Source organism: Meles meles, chromosome 16 (genome assembly GCF_922984935.1).
Source record: "Meles meles chromosome 16, mMelMel3.1 paternal haplotype, whole genome shotgun sequence".
Classification (NCBI taxonomy): Eukaryota; Metazoa; Chordata; class Mammalia; order Carnivora; family Mustelidae; genus Meles; species Meles meles.
This window is the reverse complement of record NC_060081.1, coordinates 40,447,095-40,471,643: the sequence shown is the minus strand read 5'-3', so window position 1 is coordinate 40,471,643 and position 24,549 is coordinate 40,447,095. Positions and strand designations below refer to the sequence as shown.

Below are 24,549 nucleotides of genomic sequence, written 5' to 3'. Positions count from 1 at the left end.
TCCACTGAGCCACCCAGGCGCCCCCGATTAAGTAAATTTATTAAGCAGCTTTACAATTCTGGGTAGATGGGAGATTGTATATGTGTTAGAGGGAATTGGTAAAGATAATGAGTTCAGGTGAAGATACCTCGTTGTGGTCTTGATTTGTTTTTCTGTGATGATTAATGTTGAATGCTTTTATATATCTGTTGGCCATCTGTATGTCTTTAGAAAAATGTCTTTTTAGATCCTCTGCCCATTTTGAAATTGGATTGTTTGCTTTTTTTGCTATTGAATTGTATAAATTCTTTATATGTTTTGAATATTTAGCCCCTTATCAGATATATGATTTACCAGTATTTTCTCCTGTTTGGTAGTTTACTTTTTCATTTTGTTGATAGTCTCCTTTGCTGTGTAGAAGCATTTTTAGTTTGACCATCACCAAGACCTGTGTCGAGGAGCTATGGGTTCAGGTCTTATATTCAAGTCATTAATCCATTTTGAGTTAATTTCTGCGTATGGTATAAGACAGTGGTCCAATTTCATTCTTTTGTATGTGGCTGTTCAATTTTAAAACACCATTTATTGAGGAGACTGTCCTTTCCCCATTGTATATTCTTGGCTTCATTTTTGTAAATGAATTGACTAAATATGCACTGAATGGCTGTTATCAAAAAGACAAGAAACTAAGAAGTGTTGGTGAGGATGTGGAGGAAAAGGAACCCTTGTGCACTGTTGGTGGGAATGTAAATTGGTGCAGCTCTTACTGAAAACAATATGGAGGTTGCTCAAAAAATTAAAAATAAAACTACCATATGATCAGTAACTCCACTTCTGGGTATTTATCCAGTAGAAACAAAAACACTCAAAAAGATAAATGTGCATCATGTTCACTGTAGCATTATTTCCAGTGGCTAGGGCATGGAAATAACCCAAATGTCCATGGATGGATGATGGATAAGAAAATGTGTGTGTGTGTGCTATAAAAAGATTTTCTCATCTCTAACAATATGAATGGACCTTGAGGGCATTATGCTGTGTGAAATAAGACAAAGACAAATACTGGATGGTCTCACTTATATGTAGAACCTAAAACAAAGCACCCCTGCCCTTAACTCATAGGTACAGAGAACAGGCTGTGGTCTCTCTCTATGCTTCTGGCCACAGCAGTGGTATTGTCATGGATTCTGGGGATGGGGTCACCCACCCTGTGCCCATCTATGAAGACTATGCCCTGCCCCACACCATCCTGCATCTGGACCTGGCTAGTTGGGACCGGACGGACTACCTCATGAAGATCCTCATGGAGTAGTACAGAGAACAGATTTGTTGTTGCCAGAGATGGTCAAAATGGTTGAATGTTGTCTAAAGATAACAAACTTTGTTATAAAATTAAGAAGTCAGGGGGTGTAATGTATATCCTGGTAAATATGATTAATAATGCTGTTATATATTTGAAAGTTGCTAAGAGAGTAAATCTTAAAAGTTCTCATAAGAAAAAAACTGACTGGTGATGGATGTTACCTAGAGTTATTGTGGTGATCATTTCACAATATACGTAAGTATTGGATTGTTATGCTATACACTTAAATTAATATTATATGCTAATTTATAGCTCAAACAGTTCTTTCAGTGTTACCTATCACAAGAACATTCATGTTTCCCTGATATGATGGGCAGTGAGTTGTCACTTAGAAATCAGTATAAAAAATTTTCCATCTTTACAAGTTTTTTCTTGTCAGTCAGTTATGAGGAGTCTAAAGAAGTAGAAAATGTTATACATTTGTGCAAACAGTAATTCAGAGGATGAAAGTTCTATGTCTTTAGGAAGAAAACAGTAATAATGAAATGAAGGATTTTCCTTGGTGTAAAGTGAAGAATTATACTATAAGGATGAGAAAAAATATCTAAAGGCAATAGTACATTTCATAAGAATTTTTATGGGATAATTGTTTTTCAAAATTGATAAAGTAGATGATAGTTCTGAGGTTGAAATAGGGTTGAAAAAAAGATACTGAGTTCTTGCATTTAAGGTGCACAGTCTAGTGAGAGAGGCACACAAACAATAGTTAATCATAGTAGTAGAGAATACTGTGGTAGAGACTATTGTATTCTGTGTAAGTGCATAGAAGGATCACATAACTTAGATTAGAGGTGGTGATTGAGGGACCAGGTAAGAGCTTCCTTCCCAGAGGAGATGATGCCTAAACTGAGGTCCTTAAGCAGGTGAAGAGGACAGTAAAACATCTCAAAAGAACATGGTGTTTTCAGAGAATGACAAGGAGTTGTACATGGCTGGTATTAAGGGGAACGTAGTAGGACAAGTGGAAAAGAGGCTGCGGAAATAGTCCATAAAGGGTTTGACATGGCATGGGTTTTATCCTGAAGAAAATTTGAAGCTTAAAAGAAAATAGTAAAAGCGTAGGACTGTTTGCCAATATGCTTACTGTTGTTGGCTTCCCCCCTCCCATTCTTCTGTCTGTTTTTTTTTTTTTTTTTTTTTGTGGAGCGGAGAAATGGGGGAATATTTTTTCTATCAGGCTTACAAAACTTGTTGTTCCCACTATTCCTACCCTTTCTGACTCCCTGCTTCCCAGTTGGTGGGGACGGTGAATGGGGTTTGGGGATCTGTTAACAAATCTGATTTGGATTGCCTATATGATTGCATACAATCTGAATGAGGTGGATTGTTTTTAGCAGCTGGACATTATTGTATCTAATCCACGTTCACTGTTGAGATGACTTTCTGTAAGTTTTTTTTTTTTTTCTTCTGGTGGGGGTGTGGGTCATGTTTCATAGACTTTAGGTTATCGAATGATTTTTTTCCCCAATAAAGTGTAACCATAAAACTGTTTTAGTGGAACTCTAAAATTAATATGTAGCTAATAGAATGCTATTTGGTCTGCCTAGGCTATCTCAAGGACATTGTGTTTTGCTATGAGGTGAGTGAAGGACTTCTATAATTGGAAATTGTTTTCAGGAATGAGTGTATTAAGGCAGAGAGTTAATGTGAAACATTTTCTGGATCTCTGATAGCTTATGTAGTGACTTTGTGCAAATTACAGAATGATGCTTTCTCTGGTGATGTAGCCTCAGGAGACAGGAGATGACTCCCTTGGACAGTCGAAGCCCTGCAGGCACATCCCTTGGATAGTGGAATACGAACTTGAATTTAGCTCTATCTTGTGGTCTTAAGCAAAGCACAATCTATAAAACTGTATTCAGCAGCACCAGACATTTCGAATTTACCAAGGGACTGAGGATTTGCTGTGAGCTTACTTGACTGATGTATATAGGGTTGGGACAAACTTTAGAACAAAGCCTGTTAGCTCACCACACAGGCCCCAGTTGTCATCACTGTAGATTTTGACTTATAGGTGTAAGTGATAGCTGTGCCTAGAAAAATGGTAAGTGGTCATGTAACTGACTTTTGACTTCTTAACGGAAGAGTGTTAAGTCATCTGCTCTTGCATGTCTTTGCTGTGCAACCATTCTGTGGTTATGGAACAAAAGAAGAGAGATACACCAAATGTCATTTTGGTTTTTTAATTCATATTTCTGGCTATCAGGGAACAGATAGAAATTACTATTTCAAATATAAGTTTTAAGTTGTCTGGATTTCTTTTATTCATAGCCTTCTATCACTCAAAGACTTCATTAATAATCAGCCACATTGGTAATTAGAGGGAGCAGAAAAATCTCTAACCAGGTTTTCTGTTTCATAATATGAATCACTGAATGATACCATTGACAGACACTGTATTTAGGTGATTTATTTGTGTTATCAGTCTTTTTGAGTTAGGATGATCATAATTCACATTTTACAGATGATGAGACCGAAGTTTAAAGAAGTTAGCTAACTTGTTCATGTTACAAGATTTGAGTAAGATAGATTCACTGTGCTTTCTCCTCTGGTTAAAAAGTCTTCTAAGATTAAATGTTCCAAATTCTGTTTATGAGAAATGCAACAAATTGAAAAAAATTACATATCTGACTTTATCAGCTTACTTAAAACATGTATTCCCAATTAATTATAAAATTCATCTGGAATGATCATATGTAATATTACATAAAATGAAGTTATCTTGATTGTTATTATATATAAACTTTGTACTGTAAACTCATTATTTCATATCTTCCCCAGTATCTAGCATTTTTTTCCTCAAGAAGGAAAAGAACTGGGGCGCCTGGGTGGCTCAGTGGATTAAGCCGCTGCCTTCGGCTCGGGTCATGATCTCAGGGTCCTGGGATCGAGCCCCGCATCGGGCTCTCTACTCCGCAGGGAGCCTGCTTCCTCCTCTCTCTCTGCCTGCCTCTCTGCCTACTTGTGCTCTCTGTCTGTCAAATAAATAAACTCTTTAAAAAAAAAAAAAAAAAAAAAAAAAAAAAAAAAAAAAAGAAGGAAAAGAACTTTTGGGTGGCAGCTGGGTGGCTCAGTCATTTGAGTGTATGATTCTTGATTTCATCTCAGATCATGATCTTGGAGTCATGGGATCAGCCCGCATCGGACTTTGCACTCAGTGTGGAGTCTGCTTCTCTCCCTCAAAAATAAAAAGGATTTTTTAAAGATTTTATTTACTTACTTGTCAGAGAGAGAAAGACCAGACAAGCAGGGGGAATGGTAGGCAGAGGAAGAAGCAGGAGCCCAATGCAAGCCCCTGGGAATGTGACATTGACGCTTAACTGACTGAGCCACTCAGGTGTCCCAAAAATAAGTAAAAAAAAAATTTTTTTTTAAGATTTTATTTATTTACTTGACAGAGATAGGGAGAGTACAAGTGGCCGGAGCAGCAGAGAGAAGCAGGCTCCTGCTGAGCAGAGAGCCCAGTGTGAGGCTCGATCCCAGAACCCTGGGATCCTGATCTGAGCCGAAGGCAGTCTATTAACTGACTGAGCCACCCAGGTGCTCCCCCCAAATAAGTAAAATCTTTAAAAAAGTAAAAATTTTTTGCCATCTGTATGAATTAAAATATTTGCTTAAGTCAGGACTTCTTATCTGAAGTTCTGTGACTGTTCTTCATTTTGGTGGTTTTGACTTTTCCAGGTCAATACTAAGAATATTCCAGCAAACAAACACAGTGTCTTATGTATATTTCCCTTCAGGATTGCTTCCTTGCCCCCAGAAATAGGCAACCATAATTATTGGTAAACTAGAATTGAAATCCTTGCCCTGTCACTATACAGAGTAACAACTAAGGTTCCTGATGGCATGAGTCATCCGTAAAACTAAATAATATACTGTTTTTCCAAGGCAGAAAACTATGTAATATGTCTTATAAATTTGTTTACCTAAAATATACTATTAAGAGTTAATTTTATGTTATTTTTATGTTAAATTATTTAAAATAAGGATAAAAATTTAGTTCCTCAGTTGCATTAGCCTCATTTCATGGGCTCAACAGCCATGTGTGGTAGTGGCTACCATACTGGAAAGTGTAGATACAGAACATTTGGATCATCACAGAAATTTCCATTAGACAACATGGTCTCTCAAACAGAGGGACTAAGGATTTCGTAAATCATTCAGCCTTCAAGGCGGTGGTGGAGAGAGTGCCTTAGCATTCATTTATGTAGGGTCCCCTTTTTTCCTGTTTTCAGTATGATGACTAAGCTAGAAAATCCTGTTGTTTACCTGAACTCTTCAGAGAATAAATTCCAGAATTCCACAGACTGGTAGTAGAGTGGAACTCAAGAAGGGATCTAGGGGACTATGTGTGTCTCAGACTAATTGCACTCATTCTTCCTAGTTTGAACTTCTTTATTTCTTCTGTGGTTTTTTTTCTTTTTTTTTTTGCCCTTGTGGGTTTATGGGTTTTTTGTTGTTTTTTTTAATCCCCTTTTTGTGCTTCAGTGGAGTTTTGATAGGGAGATGGGTGGATGTATTCAGCTGACCTATCATAACATAGGACCTGTGAGGACCTGGTCATTTCTCTGTTCAATGCCTTGAAGCACTTGTCACTCTTTTTATTTGTTGTCTCAGTGTTCTTGCTCAGAAGCATCAGTTGTAGTAGCGAGAAGCCCAAAAGTCTGTCATTTTGGTTTCTTTTGGCTACTGTTCAAGGCATGGTGTAAATAAAGGAGAATCATGAACCCATTTTTAAACTCCCCAACTCCTTTGATTATGCTTGTCTTGGGTATTTAAGAGTTGGATAGGTTGAGAAAGGAACTAATGCCTGATTTCTGCCAGGTGTTTATAAATTTTAAATTGTATTTGTCTACTGTGCAGTAACCTACTTTCAGATATTTCAGACTCTTAGCTTAGAAAAATAAAAAATAAGTTACCAAAAAAATACTTTCCTGAAGTAGGAAGTTAACTTTCATTCCTGTTTCCTCCAGGGAGGTTTATGTAAGGTGTAGTTGGCAAAGTCACTTGTGCTGCTTCAGTTCATAGTAGAAATAGACCATTTTTGGTATTCTGGTTTAGGATGGACTGCTGTAAGTCATTAGTTTTGGGGCCCGTCTAGTTGTTTACAAAAAATTGAATCTGAAAAACTTGATGCTCCTTCCAAAAATTACCGCCCTTATGCTAGAATTGTTGAGAGAATCGATGTTTTAAGTGTGTTCTGTCGTTTGCAGTTATTAAAATACCCAGTGTTACACATTCTCTGTAGCGTTTATTTCCCGTTCTGTTTGTGAGGAGTATCTTTATTTAGAGACGCGCACACTGAGTGAATCTTGAGTGTTAAGGCGGGGCCTCAGATGTACTCATTTCATCTCTCAGTCAGTGTTTTACAAAAGCTCTGCCAGAGGACACTCAGGTTTGAGATCTGTTATACTTCATGAACGAGTTAAAAACTGGTAGTCGGTGAGATAAAATAGAGTGAAGTAATTATTTAACAGCAACTGTGTTGACAAGGAGGTGGAGTTTAAGAGCGACTGTTACTTTCCAGTGGCCACTGGTACAGAACACACAGAAACTGAAGCTTTGGATTGGGTGTCTTTGTAAGGTATTCACAGTGCTCTTGTAGTGGGCAGTCTGTTTTCTCCAGATTTTCCTCCCCAGCTGTGTAGCAAATTTTGGTGTGATGTTCCGAGTATCCTTTAATGGTCTTTATTGTTAAAACTTTGCATTTAAACTTAATAACTTAAAAATATAAAATCAAAACTGAATTTGATTTTCCCTTTTTTTTTTTAAGATTTTATTTATTTATTTGACAGACAGAGATCACAAGTAGGCAGAGAGAGAGAGAGAGAGGAGGAGGCAGGGTCCCCGCTGAGCAGAGAGCACGATGCGGGGCTCCATCCTAGGAATCACGACCCGAGCTAAAATCAGAGGCTTTAACCCACTGAGCCACCCAGCCGCCCCTGATTTTCCTTTTTAAAATAAACTTTGATTCCTTCACAGCTAAGCAGTTAATATCTCAGTAATCTAACGTTTTAAAGAAATAGTGAAAAGTGAGTTTGATGGGAGAAGACCTTTTCTATTAGGTAAAAATACCATGTAAGCACAGATGATTCTGTAGATCAGTGTTAACAGTCGTTTGTGTTTTAAGATTTGCTATGATGTCTCTTGGTGGTAACAAACCCACTGAAATTAATACTTTTTTAACAGTCGCTCTTAAAAAAAGTAAAACAACAAAAAAAGGAAAATCAAATTCAGTTTTGATTTTATATTTAAAAAAAGCATTTTATTTATTTATTTGACAGAGAAAGAGGGAGAGAGGGAGGAGAGAAAGAGCAGAAGCAGGGGGAGCAGCAGGCTACCCGCTGAGCAGGGAACCCTATGCGGGCTTCATCCCGGGACCCCCGGATCATGACCCGAGCCAAAGGCAGCTGCCTAACCGAGTGAGCCACCCAGGTGCCCCTGAAATTAATACTTTCACAGGAGTGCTTAGCCATCATCCTGAATGAACTGTATTCACTGCAATTGGCTTCTTTTATAATGATACACATTTTGCTTGAAGCATGCTTTTGAGAAAGGACCCATAGGCCTCACCAGGGGTCCATGGCACAAAAATGTTTTGGGCCTGTTTTTATAAAGTGCTGTTACCACTACTGTTTCATTATAAAAATTAAGCCTGTAGGCAAAAAGGTAAAATATTTTTTGAACTACATTTTAAAGATTTTATTTGTCAGAGAGAACACAAGCAGGGGGAGCGGCAGGGAGAGGGAGAAGTAGGCTCCTGCTGAGCAGGGAGCCCGATGTGGGGCTTGATCCCAAGACCCTGGGATCATGACCTGAGCCGAAGGCAGCTGCTTAACCAACTGAGCCACCCAGGCATTCCCAGAACTACATTTTAGTGATCTTCACCTGGAGCTTACTATTGGAAATGCAAAACTTCAGGCTCCACCCCATATTTTAAATCAGAATCTGTAAAATCTGCATTTTAACAAGATTCCCAGGAGATTTCTGTGTACTCTAAAGTTTGATAACTGACCTAGTGCACCCCCCTCAATAAATTAGTTGGAAGTTACTCGTATACTTCATAGGATGTTAAATGACATGCCTGGGGTTAACACAGCTGGTCAGTGGGAAAACTTGGAACTGGTGTTTTCATAATTCTAGAGCTTTAATTTCAAGTTGTCTCCTTTGGGCCTCCAAGATGTTAGTAAGGATTATTTCATATTTTTCCCTCCTGCTAATCTTTACCCCAGTCTTCCACCTCCCCAGTCTCCTGAACCAAGGGTAAAAGAGCTCTCAGCTTCTTGAGAAGAGCTGTGCTGGGCTATATTAGAGGTTAGGAAGGGAGGGGCCCTGGGACAGTGTTGTGCCAGGGTGTAAGACTGGTATTCCTTGCTTTCCCTGCCTGCTCTGATGGTTTTAGTTTTACTTTGTAAAAATCATTATCAGGAATCTAGGGGCTAGTTGCTTAATCTTCCGTATCAGTGCTATTACAAGGATATACTAGGTAAATCAAGGTATAACAAATTTAAGCATATTTATTTATTACAGTTGAATAGTGTACAATATTATTAAAACTATACACTTTACCTGGTGGGTTTTCATTATTTTCATGGGCAGAATTTAGTATTATAACACGACTAGAGGTAGAGGACCGACCATACTTTTTTAACATCAAAGCCTCTAAAGCTCCCCTATGGAAAGAAGTGAGAAAGTAAGCATTTGGGAGGTCCTAAGCACCAAACTATACACTTTATTCTGATTCCTTCCTTTCTACCTTCCCAGCCAGCTATTCAGTACCGTTGTTTGTACCTTTGCAGTATCAGCATCCGGCCCTCCTCATAACTGCTCCCGTTACCCTGATGAAGGCCTTGATCACATCTTGCTTTGCTTCCTGAATTAGCCTATTAGCTGGTCGTCTTTTCTTTTTAAAAATATCCAGGGTCCCCATACTCAGCCTAGCATTCATGGCTTCTTCCACCTGAAGCCAGTCCACATCTCCGTTTCCTCCTCCCTTTATCCTCCTCTCATAGTGTGTGTGCCAGGTTTGCTTCATCAGGAACTAGCTTCGTACCTCTTTCAGTCCCCTTATTTTGGAGTGCTTTAAATCAGCTTACATGTCAGTCCTCCCTGAGTGCCTGCATCCCTCCCCAACCCCCCCCATTTAATCTCTGCCTTCTTTAAACTCCTTTCCATTAGAGTTTATCAAGGAATAATGAAAGTTTTACCAGATATTGCCGTCTTTATCTTAAACTTCCTAGGGGTCTTGGGAAGTCTTTGATTTCCTCTGAGGAATGCAATAGTGAACAAAGCAGACATAGGCCTAAGGAATTTACAGCCTATTTGGGGAGGCAGTCATGAAGTAAATAATCTTAGAGAAAACTGAGGGTATTTACCCCCAAAATACAAAAGCACTAATTCAAAGGAATACATGCACTTCCATGTTTATTGCAGCATTATTTACAATGGCCAAATTATGGACGCAGCCTAAGTGTCCATCGATAGATGAATGGATAAAGATGTGATACACACACACAAATATGCACACACAATGGAATATTATTCAGCCATAAAAAGGAATGAAATGTTGCCAATTGCAACAATGTAGAGGAAGCTAGAGAGTATAATGCGAAGTGAAATACCTCAGTCCCAGAGGGGAGGTGGGTGGGGGAATGGGTGCAATAGGTGATGGGAATTAAAAAGAGTATATTTATCATCATGAGTGCTGATAATGTGTGAAATTGTTGAATCCCTCATTGTATACTGGGATGAAAGTAAACATAATAAAAAAAACCAAAACATTGAAACTGGTAAGTGCTGTGCGGTAGAGATTCATGTGTCATGGAATCATGTTAGAGTGGGTTTGACCTAGACAGCTTTTTTGCAAAGTGAGAATTAAGCTGAGGTCTGAAGAGTGAATTAGGCAAAGAAGGGTTAGGGAAGTGCCGTCCAGGCAGGGTGTACAGTATGAGTAAAGATGGGAGGCAGCATGGCCAGTGTGAACTACTAAGAGAAGGCCAGGGTAGTGAGATACAGAGTTGTGTAGTGTAAGATAAAGCTGGAGGGGTGGGTAGGACTAGACTATGTTAAAGAATTAGTGCTTTTACCCTCAGATTAATGGAAAGCCATCGAGGTATTTTGAACCTGGATATTGGATCTATGTTTCAGATCTCTGGCTGCAGTGTTGAAGATGAATTGGAGTGTGGAGGGGATCAGCAGTGGGCATGGGTAGTCTGTCATATTTTAACAACTGTGGTAACATATTAAGCCCCATATCTCAGTGGCTTAACACAGAAAAGACTTCTGTCTATCATGCAGAGTTCAGGGGAGTCAGCAGCTCTCTTCTGTCTTAAACTGTGTCCACAAAGGTCCTCTTGTCAGGGGAAGACAGAGCTTGAAGATCACTTTTAAATAGTCAGGGCTGGCAGTCCTTGGTATCACTGTGCTGAGCAGAGCTCCCTGGCCCCAGCTGAACTTGCAAGGAAGGCTGGGGAATGTAGTCTTCCTGTGTGGCCATGAAGAGGAGGCAGTGTGGTGTACACATATCTTAATCTCTCTCCTCTGCAGCCAGTTGGGGGTTTAGTGTAGCAGTCCGGATAACAGAAAATGGTGGCTTAGGCTGGAGAGTGGTGACAGAGATGGAGAGCGCTGAATGTCTTAGAAAAAGATACGAAAAGTCAAAAAGCCAAGTGAGGTGAGGGAGAAGGAACTATTGAGGATATTATCTCTTAGGTTTGGAGTCTGTGTAACCAGGATGGTGGTATGTACTGAGAAAGGAAGACTGGCTAGAAGGGGACTTTGGACATGCTGAGCATCAGATCTCTTTGACACATCCATCTGGAGATGTTAGGTAGGAAATTGGGTATAAAGGCTTTGGGCTCAGAAAAGCAGAAATCTGAACCATGCGCAAGTAATTTGTATTAGACACATGAAAACTTAAGCATGGATAAAACCTCCTAGGGAGAATGCAGGGTCCTTCCTTTCCATTTCCACCTAACTGCCATCAACATCTGTGCACTGCCAGATTGCTCTCCTGCCACTCTTCCTGACCTCAGCTGAACCTTTAGATGTCCTCAGAGCCCCTTTGCTTGTCCTTAGGTGATTCCCTTAGCAACTCCCCATAACAGCTATTCTGAATCTTTTTTTTTTTTTTTTTTAATATTTTATTTGACAGACAGATCACAAGTAGGCAGAGAGGCAGGCGGAGAGAGGAACAGAGAGTCTGATGCGGGGCTCGATCCCAGGACCCTGTGATCATGACCCATAGCCGAAGGCAGAGGCCTTAACCCACTGAGCCACCCAGGCGCCCCCGCTATTCTGAATCTTTACCTGATTTGCCCTCAAACTCCTGCTCTATTTTTCCTGGTTTATACTTCACAGAGAATATAGAGGTTTTCAAGTACAGTTTTTAGCAATGTGTATTTTCCTTCTCAAAGCTATTACCCTCCCTTTTACTATTTTAGAGGAGAGAAGAGTGTAGGTTTCTTGGATGGTGGTTTCTCCCACCATCCAAAAGTAGAGTGAGCCTGTGAAACCTTTCATAAGCCTGAATGGTGTAGCAATTACCATTAATTTATATGGAAAAAATTTTTCATCATTCCCAGAACCAAACATAACCTTTCTTAGACTCTTTTGGTACCTTTAGAACACATCTTGGTTGCAGATGAACAAAACAAATCAAGATGTAGCGCAGATGCTGACAGATACAGTTTAAAGCTATGGCGGCTTGAGGTGGAGATGCTGAGTGTCGATCTGGGGAAGGAGTTCCGCAGGGTCATTCCCTGCTCCAGGTGTGCACTGCTTCCGTACAGACACTCAGTGCTATTGTTGCTTTTTGCCTTTCTTTGTAAATGTGAAAGTCTTTAGATTTCCTTTGGTCTGTGAAAACAGGTACAAATGCAGATCTTTCATAAAAGCAAACTGGTGTAACTTGAACTTTTTTTTTTTTTTAAAGATTTTATTTATTTATTTGACAGAGAGAGATCACAAGTAGGCAGAGAGGCAGGCAGAGAGAGAGGAGGAAGCAGGCTCCCCGCGGAGCAGAGAGCCTGATGCGGGGCTCGATCCCAGGACCCTGAGATCATGACCTGAGCTGAAGGCAGCGGCTCAATCCGCTGAGCCACCCAGGCGCCCCTAACTTGAACTTTTGAAAATCAAGGGCTGTTGGTATATTCTTTTCTAAAACTGATTCCCTCATCTGTACCCTGGATCTCATCAGTCTGTTTAGAGTTCTGTCTCTTAATTGTAAGTGGTTAAGAGTATCCTCTGGAGCCAAATTGCCCGAGTTTAGATCTCACTTCTGCTATAGGTTTCCATGTGACTCTGGCCAAGTTATTTAATCTTTCTGTTCCTCAGTTTCCCCATTTGTAAGGTGCAGATAATAACAGTAGCCATCTCAGAATTTTTGTGATTTAGAAATGTCTGACAACATTAAATACTCAATATTAGTTGTTGTTGTTTTTTTTTTTTTTTTCCTTTTTCCTTTAGTGGTTTGGTTTTCCTCTTGTTCCTTCAAACTCTTAAACTTTTAGTATGGTCAGATTTCCCCAGTTGTAAGATAATTTCTGTAAAGTTAGCATACAGTCTGTTTCCTTTTCCCTTTGCCATTAACTGTCTTGTGCTTTCTGTCTTCACCTCCTTGGTTTACCCCTGTAAATCCTCAACATATTACCCTGGACTTCTGACTGATTCCTCCAATCTCCTGAAATGCAGAGAGACTCAGTTGCCAAACCTGGTGGTCTGTTGCAGTCATTCTCAGACTTTGCAGGCATTGTTGTTGATGACTCTCCCACCCCTCCCCCCAGGATGTCTCCCTGGCTTCTAGGATGCTGTTTTGTCCCTTCTTCCTTTTTAGTTTTCTGATCATTTCTTCATAGTCCCCTTGACTTGTTACTCTTTTGCTACTTTGTATTGGTATCTCTAGGATATTGATTATAGTCCGAATTATCAATAAGACCCGAGTACGTTTCCAATTGCTAACTGGTCATCTTCACCTAGCTGTCTTTAAAGTTTACATCATCTGGATATTTATAATTGCCTCAGAGGTGGTCTTCCTGTTTTCAGTGTGTTTGCCAATTTTTCCTTCACAGTCTTCAGGGTTAATTTCCTCAAGCATAAGTGTCTATAGTACTCCTCTCATCAGAAACCTTTACAAACATCCTTTCTGGTAGAGAAAAGCTCAGATTTCTCCTTACTGAGGCTTTTAAGATTCCTGTAGGTTATAGCTAGATTTTGGCTGACATTAGTTGCATAACAATTGCAGAATAACTATTTACTTTCTGGTTCCACACTGGTACATGGTTAATGTTTTATTTCCAATCAGAATTTAAAGTGCTGTTTGAGTTAATTCACTTAGATATTGACAGGTACATTCAGATGATTGGTTGGCTTAATAAGGCTTCCATTGTTTTCTTCATGCTTTTAAATATGGGTTAGTTGTGATTTACAGAAATTAGGAAAGTGATAAGATAGGATTGGTTTTGTGGTAGTTTTCTACTCTTGATTTTCTATGTCTAGTACCACATGAATGTTGTTTATAAATGAAGTGTGGATTCGATTAGATAGGATTGAAATAGATTGTGATTAGGTGTGGACTAGATTTGATAGAATTGAAGTATATTCGAGCTTACCCCAATATTAAGTAAATACTAGGATCTTAGTATATTTTAACTGCCAGAGTTCTTATGTGTATTTTTAAGTAACAGCTTTACTAAGCTATAATTCACATATCATAAAGTATGATTCAGTGGTTTTCAGTGTATTCAGAGTTGTGGATTCCTCACCACTGTCAAATCCCAGAGCATTCATCACACCATAAAGAAAACCCCATGCCCATTAGTGATCACTCCCCATTCCTTTTCCCTGTTAAGTTCCTAAAAACCAGTGATCTGCTTCCTTCCTTTCTGAACATGGGTTTGCCTATTTTGAACATTTCATAGAAATAGAATCATGTAATATGTGGCCTTTTAGATCTGGCTTCTTTCACTTTGCATAATGATTTTCACGGTTTATGTTATAGCCTTTAACACTACCTTACTTTCTAATGGTTGAATAATATTCCATTGTATGGTATGGCATCACATTTTGTTTATCCATTCATTTAGTTGATAAACATTCTTTCTTCTGCTTTTTAGCTGCTATCAATCATGCTGCTCTGAACTTTTGTGTACAAGGTTTGTTTTTTTTTTTTAAAGATTTTATTTATTTATTTGATAGAGACCACAAGTAGGCAGAGAGGCAGGCAGAGAGAGAGAGGCGAAAGCAGGCTCCCTGCTGAGCAGAGAGCCCGATGTGGGGCTCGATCCCAGGACCCTGGGATCATGACCTGAGCTGAAGGCAGAGGCTTTAACCCACTGAGCCACCCAGGTGCCCCATGTACAAGTTTTTATATGGACATTTTTTTAAAAGATTTTATTTATTTATTTGACAGAGATCACAAGTAGGCAGAGAGACAGGAAGAGAGAGAGAGAGAGGAGGAAGCAGGCTCCCTGCAGAGCAGAGAGCCCCATGTGGGGCTCAATCCCAGGACCCTGGGATCATGACCTGAGCCGAAAGCAGAGGCTTTAACCCACTGAGCCACCCAGGCACCCCGTATATGGACATGTTTTCATTTCTCTTGTGTATATACCTAAGGAATGGCATTAATAGGTATTAATTCTGTGTTTAGCTTTTTGAAAAACTGCCAAATGCTTTCCTGAAGCAGCCACACTGTTTCACAATTCTGTCAGCAGTGTAGAAGAGTTCCAGTGTCTCAACAGTCTTACCAACATAGGCTACTGCTGTCTTTGTTGTTACAGTTGTCCTAGTGGGTGTAAAGTAGTAGGTCCTTGTGGTTTTGACATATTATTTCCCTAATGACTGATGATGTTGAGCACTTTTCCCAAGTGCTTACTCATTCTCACTCAGTCATTCTCAGACTTTGTAGGCATTGTTGTTGATGACCCCCCCACCCTTCCCCCCAGGATGCCTCCCTGGCTTCTAGGATGCTGTTTTGTCCCTTCTTCCTTTTTAGTTTTCTGATCATTTCTTCATAGTCCCCTTGACTTGTTACTCTTTTGCTACTTTGTATTGGTATCCATTTTTATACTTTTTTGGGGAAATGTCTATTCAAACCCCTTACCCATTTTAAATTTGGGTCATCTTTTTTTATTTTTGAGTTATAAGGGATCTTTATTCTGGATACAAGTTCTTTTTTTTTTTTTTTAAGATTTTATTTATTTTATTTAACAGACAGAAATTACAAGTAGGCAGAGAGACAGGCAGAGAGAGAGAGGGGAAAGCAGGCTCCCTGCTGAGCAGAGAGCCCGATGTGGGGCTCGATCCCAGGACCCTGGAATCATGACCTGAGCCGAAGGCAGAGGCTTTAACGCACTGGGCCACCCAGGCGCCCCTGGATACAAGTTCTTATTGGAAATACGATTTGCAAATATTTTCTCCTTATATGTGGGCTGTCCTTTCCTCTTTTTTAAAGAAAGAGTATTATTTTAGAAAGGGCAGGGTGTGGGGAGAGGGGGAGAGAGAGAATCTCAAGGAGACTCCCTGCTGAGTGTGGAGCATGACACGGGGCTCTATCCCATAACCCTGAGATCATGACCTGAGTGGGAACCAAGAGTTGGACAGTTCTAAGCCATCCAGGTGCCTTTGTCCTTTCATCTTATATGTAGTTTTATTAATCAAATTACTTGGCATTAATTTTGGGTGTCATTAATATTTTTTGCACTGTTTAGTATTTAAATTTATGAAGTTTATAGTTCTTGCTTTAGAAAAGCTAGCACGCAAACCAGAGTAGTTAATGAGGCATCAAAAATTATGGCTGTATAGAGTTAATGCAAATAGAACACACCTCAAAGAAGATGAAAGATTAAAAACTCAGGTCGAGACCTTTCGCTGTCAGGGTCACGTTTCAGAATAGCAAGTGTAACATGGTAAGAGGTTTATTTTTCTGGTCAGTATGATCCTAAATTATTTTCTTTCTACAGCAATAAATGCTTTCTTATCCTTTTTTAAAATTGAGATATAATAGACAAATAACATTGTGTGAGCTGAAGATGTACAAGGTGTTGATGTGATACATTTATATACCACAGTCTGGTGATTACACTAATACCTCCATCATGTCACGTAAATATCATGGCTTTTTTGTGGTTAAAACAATTAAAATCTAGTGATTTTAATTTAAACTTGGAGATTTTGTAAGTGAAATTTTAAAGGCATATGATTAATGCATTACTAAATATTAATCACATAATTTTGAAATGTATATAGAACAAAGACCTTTTAATTCTTTTATTAGAGAAAGATATGCTGGCAGAATGGAATTTTCTCAGTGCAGCCACTCTGTCCATCTGCTATGCATTATGAAAAGAATTTTGGGTATTATTAATACCCCAGTTGGGGAGATGACTGCTCCCAGTTAGGGCTCTGAGCAACCCCTTTAAAAGCAGTTGAATCTAGCATATCTTAGGAAGCACCTTTTTCCAAATTTTAGGGTAGGAGGAGCTGCTGTAGCTCCGTCTTCCGTTATACCTATGCAGTAGTGATGAATACTTTAGATATATAATCTTTTTAATGTTTAATGACTGAAACTAACAATTGCAGCTTAGATTTTGTTTTTCTGTTGGATGGTGAGTATACCTTAAAAATTTGAAGTGTATGCCAGCCTATAAGGAAAAGTTACATGGTGTTTTTATACTCGGCACAATGAAAGCTAAAAGCCTCCTCCTGACTTTTTTCCCTTGTTATAGGCCTCCGGAGTGCAAGTTGCAGATGAAGTATGTCGCATTTTTTATGACATGAAAGTTCGGAAGTGCTCCACACCAGAAGAAATCAAGAAAAGAAAGAAGGCTGTCATTTTTTGTCTCAGTGCAGACAAAAAGTGCATCATTGTAGAAGAAGGGAAAGAGATCTTGGTTGGAGATGTTGGTGTAACCATAACCGATCCTTTCAAGCATTTTGTGGGAATGCTTCCTGAAAAAGATTGTCGCTATGCTTTGTATGATGCAAGCTTTGAAACCAAGGAATCTAGAAAAGAGGAATTGATGTTTTTCCTGTGGTAAGCATCAGAAATATTGAGCCTCTGTATAACTCAGAGTTAATCTTACTGTTACCACTTGAAGAAACCAGTTCCTAGGGCCAAAAGGATTTTCAGTCAGTCTATCTGTAGTATTTGTCATTTAATTTTTATTAAGGTTTCATAATATCTTAGTTACATTAATGTTTGTAGGACCAAAAGTAAATTTTAACTAGTCTTTGTGTACTCGAAGAATATGACTTTTAGTAGTTGATTCTTTTGGTGGGGATGGGGCAGGAGCTAGATTTTATGCATTCTCTGAACTCAGTTATAAGCTAACATTTCTCTAAAAATTCTTCCTAGAATCCTGAAAAGAAAGTTTACCCCACCAAAATCCTTCTCCAACATGTCTTGCCAGGAACCAGCCTTTCACTTTTTAAAACACCCATCTTTTACTTGTTCCTCTGTGGTTTGCTACCCCCCCCCTTTTTTTTTTAAAAAAGATGAATTAATTTGAAAGGCGGGGGAGAGAGAGTGAGTAGAAGGTGGGTCAGAGGGAGCAGGAGAGAATCTCAAGCAGACTCCAGCTGAGACTCGCTAGGGCTTGATTGATCTCGGGACCCTGAGATCACACCCTGAGCCAAAATCAAGAGGTGCAGGACTGATCCACTGAGCCACCCAGACACTCCTGTGGTTTGCTATTTTGGAAGTTGGTACTATCCTTGCAACTCTGACTAGGTCAGTAGGGGGTAGCCACTAGCCATGGTGGCTATTTAAATTTAAAGCAATTAAAACAAATGAATTTTAAAATTCATTTTCTTAGTCATTTGCCACATTTCAAACACTCAGTAGCTGCCTGTGACTAGTGGCCACCTTATTGGGTGACAGAAAGACAGACAGAACATTTCCATCACTGCGGAAAGCCCTTCTGGACAGCATTGTTCTAAATAGTGAAAAAGTGTTATAAGGTGATTTATGTGGCCTTTTTTCTTAAAAGGCTGCTTAATTTAGTTATCCCGGTCTTTTCAGGTAAGTTTGAGATTAAGCTTGAGTTGAAAGTCACACGTGTCTCTTACTTAGTTGTATTATATTGCTTTCTTTGGTATGGAAGTCTTACGTAGAATAATTCTCTAGCTTCCAGTGGAAGGGGGAGTGGTAACAGCCTTTGATTTGGGGGGAGTGAAGATCCTCTTGATACTTCTGCCGAGCCAGGAAACGGCTAGCAGGGGCTTAGCTCTTTGCTGTAGGTCACCAGCAGCTTGGGATATGGAGCTAGGAAGTCAGAAGAATTCTGGTTTAAAGGAATGTAACTCTAGATCACACCTCAGTAACATTTCAGCAAGCCTTTATTGAGCTTGATTAAACCAAGATGGTGTGTGGAATATAAACGTGGGATCAGGTGCTTGTTGGGGGCAGCCTATTGTTCTGCAAGTCTGAGAGCCACAAACTTATCTACATAAGGATAGTAGCTGTTGAGACTTCAGACAGAGCCCTTCCTGATTTGAACTTTTATTTCTACCACATTCCAAGTGTTGTGTTAGAGCCTGGGAAAACAGCTGTAACACAGGTGAAGCCTCTGCCCTTCTGAGATTTATAGCTGCTGAGTTGTAGATAACGCAGCTGAAGGTTTAGGCTTCTGAGTTGGTGACTGTTTACTTCATTTGCACTACTTTTCCCCTGTTTTTTCCCTACTGTGAAAATAATACATCATTATTAAAGAACATTTGGCAAATAAAGGTAGAAAGAGGAAAGGAATTCATTGTTAATGCAGTGTTTTGTTTTGCACTGTTGTTTTAAGAAAATGTACAACCTTATAGGAGTTTCCTATAACAGACTCTGTGTGGGGCCCAGGAATGGCTATTACTTAAGGCATTTTAAAAATCTGGTTAGAGTGAAATCAGAACAACTAATGCTTTTTCCTGTCCCTGACCTATTTTGCATAAAGGAAGTACCCACTTAACTTTGCATCTCAAGCGATTCCTAGACCTAAGGTGGTGGTTGTGGTTCTGCCTCTTGTTGGGAGGAATAAGCATCTGAGAGACACAGAGACTGCTGTTCCTGGTTTCTAAGAATAGAAACTGCCCTCTGTGGCAGGAGTAGACTACCATGAGGTCCACACTAGCCCTCAGTGCTAATGACTGTAGAATGGTCTGGAAGTACGGCAGCTAAATGCAAGCATTAGGTGTTTAAAAGTATTTAACTACACTCCATGTAGAAGTGTATCAAGATAGCGCGGAGCAGAGGCAGACCTGGAGTTTGGTGGCATAGTGGGAAATAATTCATGGACAAGCAGTTTGAATAGGATGAGGCTTTTCTGTGCATTGTTAGTATGTCTCTTATTTTTCAGTATTGCTGGTGAAGAAAGTTATGAAGCGTATGCTGTGCTTCCAGGATTCATTCAGGAGGAGGGAGACACTACAAGTTTTGTTAAATACAAAATAATAGTAATACTGACAGTTAAGGCACAGTTGCTGAATTGCTAAGCTTAAAAAATCCTTGTGACATGTTTTGTTTTGTTAGTCTAAGATGGAAAGCAAGTACTCTCATGTGATCAGAATTTGCTGTTTGTCGGAATAGACATAAATGAAGGGACTGGGAAGATTAAGAAGGAGTCTTTTACTTCGTTTTCTAAAAAGGAATATATTACAAGTAATCTGAAGCAAAAATGCTAAAATTTCTAGTATTTCTTTTTTTTTTTAAAGATTTTATTTATTTATTTGACACAGAGAGAGAGATCACAAGTAGGCAGAGAGGCAGGCTCCCCGCTGAGCAGAGACCCTGATGCGGGGCTCGATCCCAAGACCCTGGGATCATGACCTGAGCCGAAGGCAGAGGCTTTTAACCCACTGAGCCACCCAGGTGCCCCTCTAGTATTTCTTAATTCAGGGTGGCAGATACTTGATTTACAGATTATTCTCTATATTTTCTGAAGCTTTTTTTCTAACCAGAAAGAGTTGAAAAGCAAGATGGTTGTTACTAGCCTGAACTCGAGCCTTTATTGATAAAAATGGGGGAGAATTTAAAGCAAATTGGATAATACAGTCAGTTATCCAGTGGTTTTTTTTTTTTTTTTTAATGGCCCCATTAATCTGATCTTTAATTGGTGGTTCTCTGACTAATAACTAAGGTTATTCCACCTTAGTCAACCTGAGCCATTCCGTGTGTGCCTCTCCTTGGTAGTGTCCAAGGAGGGGCGGAAATAGACACATTGTGTAGTCAGCAAAACTCCCAGGAGATTCTGAGGACCGTAACCCCATCACTGATGCAAACGTTTAACACAGTGTAATTGTACTTTCTCTAAACATTGTTTTCATTTTTGGTATCTCTCTATGCAGGGCACCAGAATTAGCGCCTCTGAAAAGTAAAATGATCTATGCAAGCTCCAAGGATGCCATCAAAAAGAAATTTCAAGGTATGGATTAGATTTACTTTCAAACATTTAGAGGTATGGTGGACCGCTGGAATGTGGGCTGCATCTTTTCTAAGAAGCACCCTACTTCCTTTGGAGACCCTTGGTGACAAAGAAGGCAAGTGTTGCCTCTTTTGAGGAAAAACATGGAAGGTTGAACCTCACTTTTAGTGTGTCTTCTGTCTTGTGCTGGCCACTCTGGATCTGAACGAGCTGTCTTAAAAACCTTATTCTTGGGCACCTGGGTGGGTCAGTGGGTTACAGCCTTTGCCTTTGGCTCAGGTCATGGTCCCAGGGTCCTGGGATCGAGCCCCGCATTGGGCTGTCTGCTCAGCAGGGAGCCTGCTTCCTCCTCTCTCTCTGCCTACGTCTCTGCCTACTTGTGATCTCTGTCTGTCAAATAAATAAATGAAATCTTTAAAAAACAACAACAACAAAAAACCCTTATTCTTCGTTGGGGGTGGCGTGGATGACAAAAAAATCAAAACCCCTTTATTCTCTGGACATTGTGTGCATATTGTTTGTTTGGGCTGGCTTCAGATTAGTTTGGGATGCTGCCGAGTTTCTCACATAGCATATGGAGATTCAGTGGTTTACATTAGCTGTGGTACATAATTTATGGTGGCCTATGAATGTGTTGACATAACAAACTTGAAGTAAGGAGACATCCATAAATGGGGAAGGATACTCTTTAGCTTTATTTTGGAATGGTATGACTTTAGGTAACTGACTTACCTGTGTCCAAAGGAAAGTGCCCTTATCCTTGAACGGCCACTTATCTTTGACTTGCCACAGGGTGATTGGGATCCTGCTGCGATGGTCTGGCCATACTTACTACCTCCAGCCAGGAGGGAAGTGTTGGTACGATGGGAAGAGCATGGGACAAATGCCCAGAGGTCTGCACTGAGGGTTAACTATATAACCTAACTGCTGTGTGACCCTGGCCCCAAGCACTTAACCTCCTGGGGCCTTGACTGTCTCCTCTGCAGAATGGGAGGCTTGGTCTGGATGGTGTCACCTCCGTGTAACAGGCTGGCCCACTGCCTTCCCTGCCATGGCCAGCACCAGAGAGCTGGGCAAGCCAGGGTTACAGGACTTGGCCCAGTGTGGTTTTGGTTTTGTTTTACTGTGGCTGGCTTTTATATTCTTGTGGTAGAACAGGTTTGCTCTAGCTTGTTTTACCTAGGAAAACTAAATTCTCACTTCTTTCCTTGAAACCTGCTGCTGCGTCATTCAGGCCTTGTCAGATTCTCCATGTGTTTGGGCCACTCCCCAGAGGTGTGTTCACCAGTTGGTTAACTGATTGACGATGGATTCCACACCATCTTTATGTTGTGTTGCCTTTCAGTAAAGGAAGGAATTGCTATATAGATTTGACCTGCTGATGTTAAAGATGGTCACCTTGTTGCTTTTTTTCCCTTGCGAAACTATCACTGGCTTTCTCCAGTCACCCCTAAGTAGTCCAAAAGCTGACCTGCTGTACTTTCTGCAGCTCAAGAAATGGACTTAAAATTATGGAGGATTAGAAACAGTGCATCTGTTTGAAAGATAGCAGCTGTTTACGGAGAAGCTACTGTATGTAATTCCTTAAGTGAGCTCATTCTGCCGTGAGGTGGTGTAATTTTTCTGCGAAAGCCATCAGTACACATTTTACATAGTTTTCATTGTGACAGATTTCTTAAATGTGTAGTATAATACCACTGGAAAACTAACTTCTCCAGAGCAAAAAGGAGATGCCAGTTGTAAATACGGTTATTCTTCAGTATAGTCAACTAAAATCAACTGTGCAACTGAAGCATCGACTTAGTATTTTTACTTACTTATTTATTTATTTCTTAAGATTTTATTTATTTATTTGACAGACAGAGGTCACAAACAGGCAAAGAGGCAGGCAGAGAGAGAGTAGAAAGCAGGCTCCCCGCGGAACGGAGAGCCCGATGCAGGGCTCAATCCCAGAATCCTGGGATCATGACTTGAGCCGAAGGCAGAGGCTTTAACCCACTGAGCCACCCAGGCGCCCCATGTATTTTTACTTGTTTTAAAAAATAAGAAAATTACTAGATCTGTTTTTTAACTTTTAATTGAAGCATAACATATCTATAGAACGTGGTGGACATCTAAATTTTTGTAGAACTCACTATTCACAAATGAAAATGGTTATTTCTTGATTTAACAACCGGCATCCCAGAAGTCTCCCTTGTGCCCCTTCTCTTGTGTCACTTTCTCTTAGTCCTTCCATATGGGAACCAGCAGCGTGGCTTCTAGCAGCAGGAGTAGCTTTGGCTGATTTCCATTATACAAATAGAATCATCCAGACCAGACGTATGCTTGGATGAAGTTTGGCTTCTTTTAGTCAGTGTTCTCTTCTTTAGTCCTTCGTTTTCATGCACATCGTTAGAGATTATTGTCCTTACTGTGTAGTGTTCCACTGTTCCTATGTGCCGCAGCTGTTCTATCCATATTAGAACTGGTCTTTTAAAACAGCTTCCTGTCTTAGAGAAAGAAATAGGTCATGTTACTGCTATAATCCTTAAAGAGAATTGTTTTTCCTCCCTAGGCATAAAACACGAATGTCAAGCAAACGGACCAGAAGACCTCAATCGGGCTTGTATTGCTGAAAAGCTAGGTGGATCCTTAATTGTAGCTTTTGAAGGATGCCCTGTGTAGACCATCATTCAGTGCCACAGATCGAAAGCTTCCATGTTTAATGTTACCCTCTTGCTATATAAGTAAAGCAAATATGTTTAGGCCAGGGTCTCACAGAGGGGGAGCTGTCTTGTCATCTGTTAAAGTGAACTAAATATTCTATAAACGTGCAGATGGCCCTAAATACATCTAAAATCTAAAGTTTTATTGGTGTGAAATTAAATTCTTATTGGCCAAATGCCTGTTTTGATGAGTTGGCTTGTAAAGGTTTTTGTTAAACTCATGATTTTTAATAATGCAGTTACCAAACACTACAAGGGCCATATGAAGAGAATTATTGCATCTTTGTAACCTCAGCAGTTAACTTGGTTTCTTTTGCTTAGAGAATTGGTTATAATCTGGTTATAATTTTGGCCCAAATTCTTCATTTTCTCTTGAGCTAAAGTGCATAATGGAAAATAGATCTCCTTAGCACATGTAACAGCACTAATACACTAACTACAGTAAGACTAAGTCAGGCAGTCTTTTAATTCTAGCAGATGTGTGATGGAGACTGCCTCAGAATCGTGCACACTTCTAACCAGCGCTGATCTAGCAAAGCACTATTTTGAGCATGCAGTTGGAATACAGGGAGCAGCTCCCTGCACCCGCAGTGAGCTCTCCGCGGGCTAGTTGGGAGACTGTTCAGAGAGTGACCTTGCATCTTGGAGATAAAATCAGCGGGCGTGTCCTAGGGAGAATGTACAGTACCTTGGAACAGCTAATTATAATGCAGATTAGGGCTCCATTGTAATTACAGCATTTTGTTAATGAAGATGATAAAATGGTGTGTTGAAAAGCTGGGACACCTGTCACAACTTCAACTGTGTCTCCTTCAGAATTTTGTTGCTTCTGGTACAGTAAGGTGTGGAAGAACACTAAGTGTACGTGTATGCTGGGGCCTGGGAGAACTTCCTAATTTCCTAGAGCAGCTTGTTGATTGTATGTGGAATGGGGAGCAGGGATAATGGATGACACCCACGGGAAGCCACCACCTCATGACGCTTGGAAGTGATTGTCTTTAACATCACAGGCATAACACTTTGAAAAATATAGAGATGCACACAGTTGAACTTAGAAGTAGCAGTATTGGCTTTATGTAATAAAGGAAGCATTTTTAACTTA

At 40.0% G+C, this 24,549-nt stretch overlaps 1 protein-coding gene across 2 annotated transcripts in view; it reads left to right on the top strand.

Annotated features, from left to right (window-relative positions):
• The window catches only part of DSTN (destrin, actin depolymerizing factor), a 40,792-nt gene extending 16,243 nt beyond the window's left edge, over positions 1–24,549 (top strand). For both annotated transcript variants that reach the window (XM_045981476.1, XM_045981475.1), the window contains 3 exons: positions 17,065–17,372; positions 20,666–20,742; positions 23,297–24,549. In XM_045981476.1, coding sequence (XP_045837432.1) covers positions 17,113–17,372; positions 20,666–20,742; positions 23,297–23,406 — 447 coding nt within the window. In that variant the 5' untranslated portion in view covers positions 17,065–17,112 and the 3' untranslated portion in view covers positions 23,407–24,549. The remainder of the gene's footprint in view (positions 1–17,064; positions 17,373–20,665; positions 20,743–23,296) is intronic.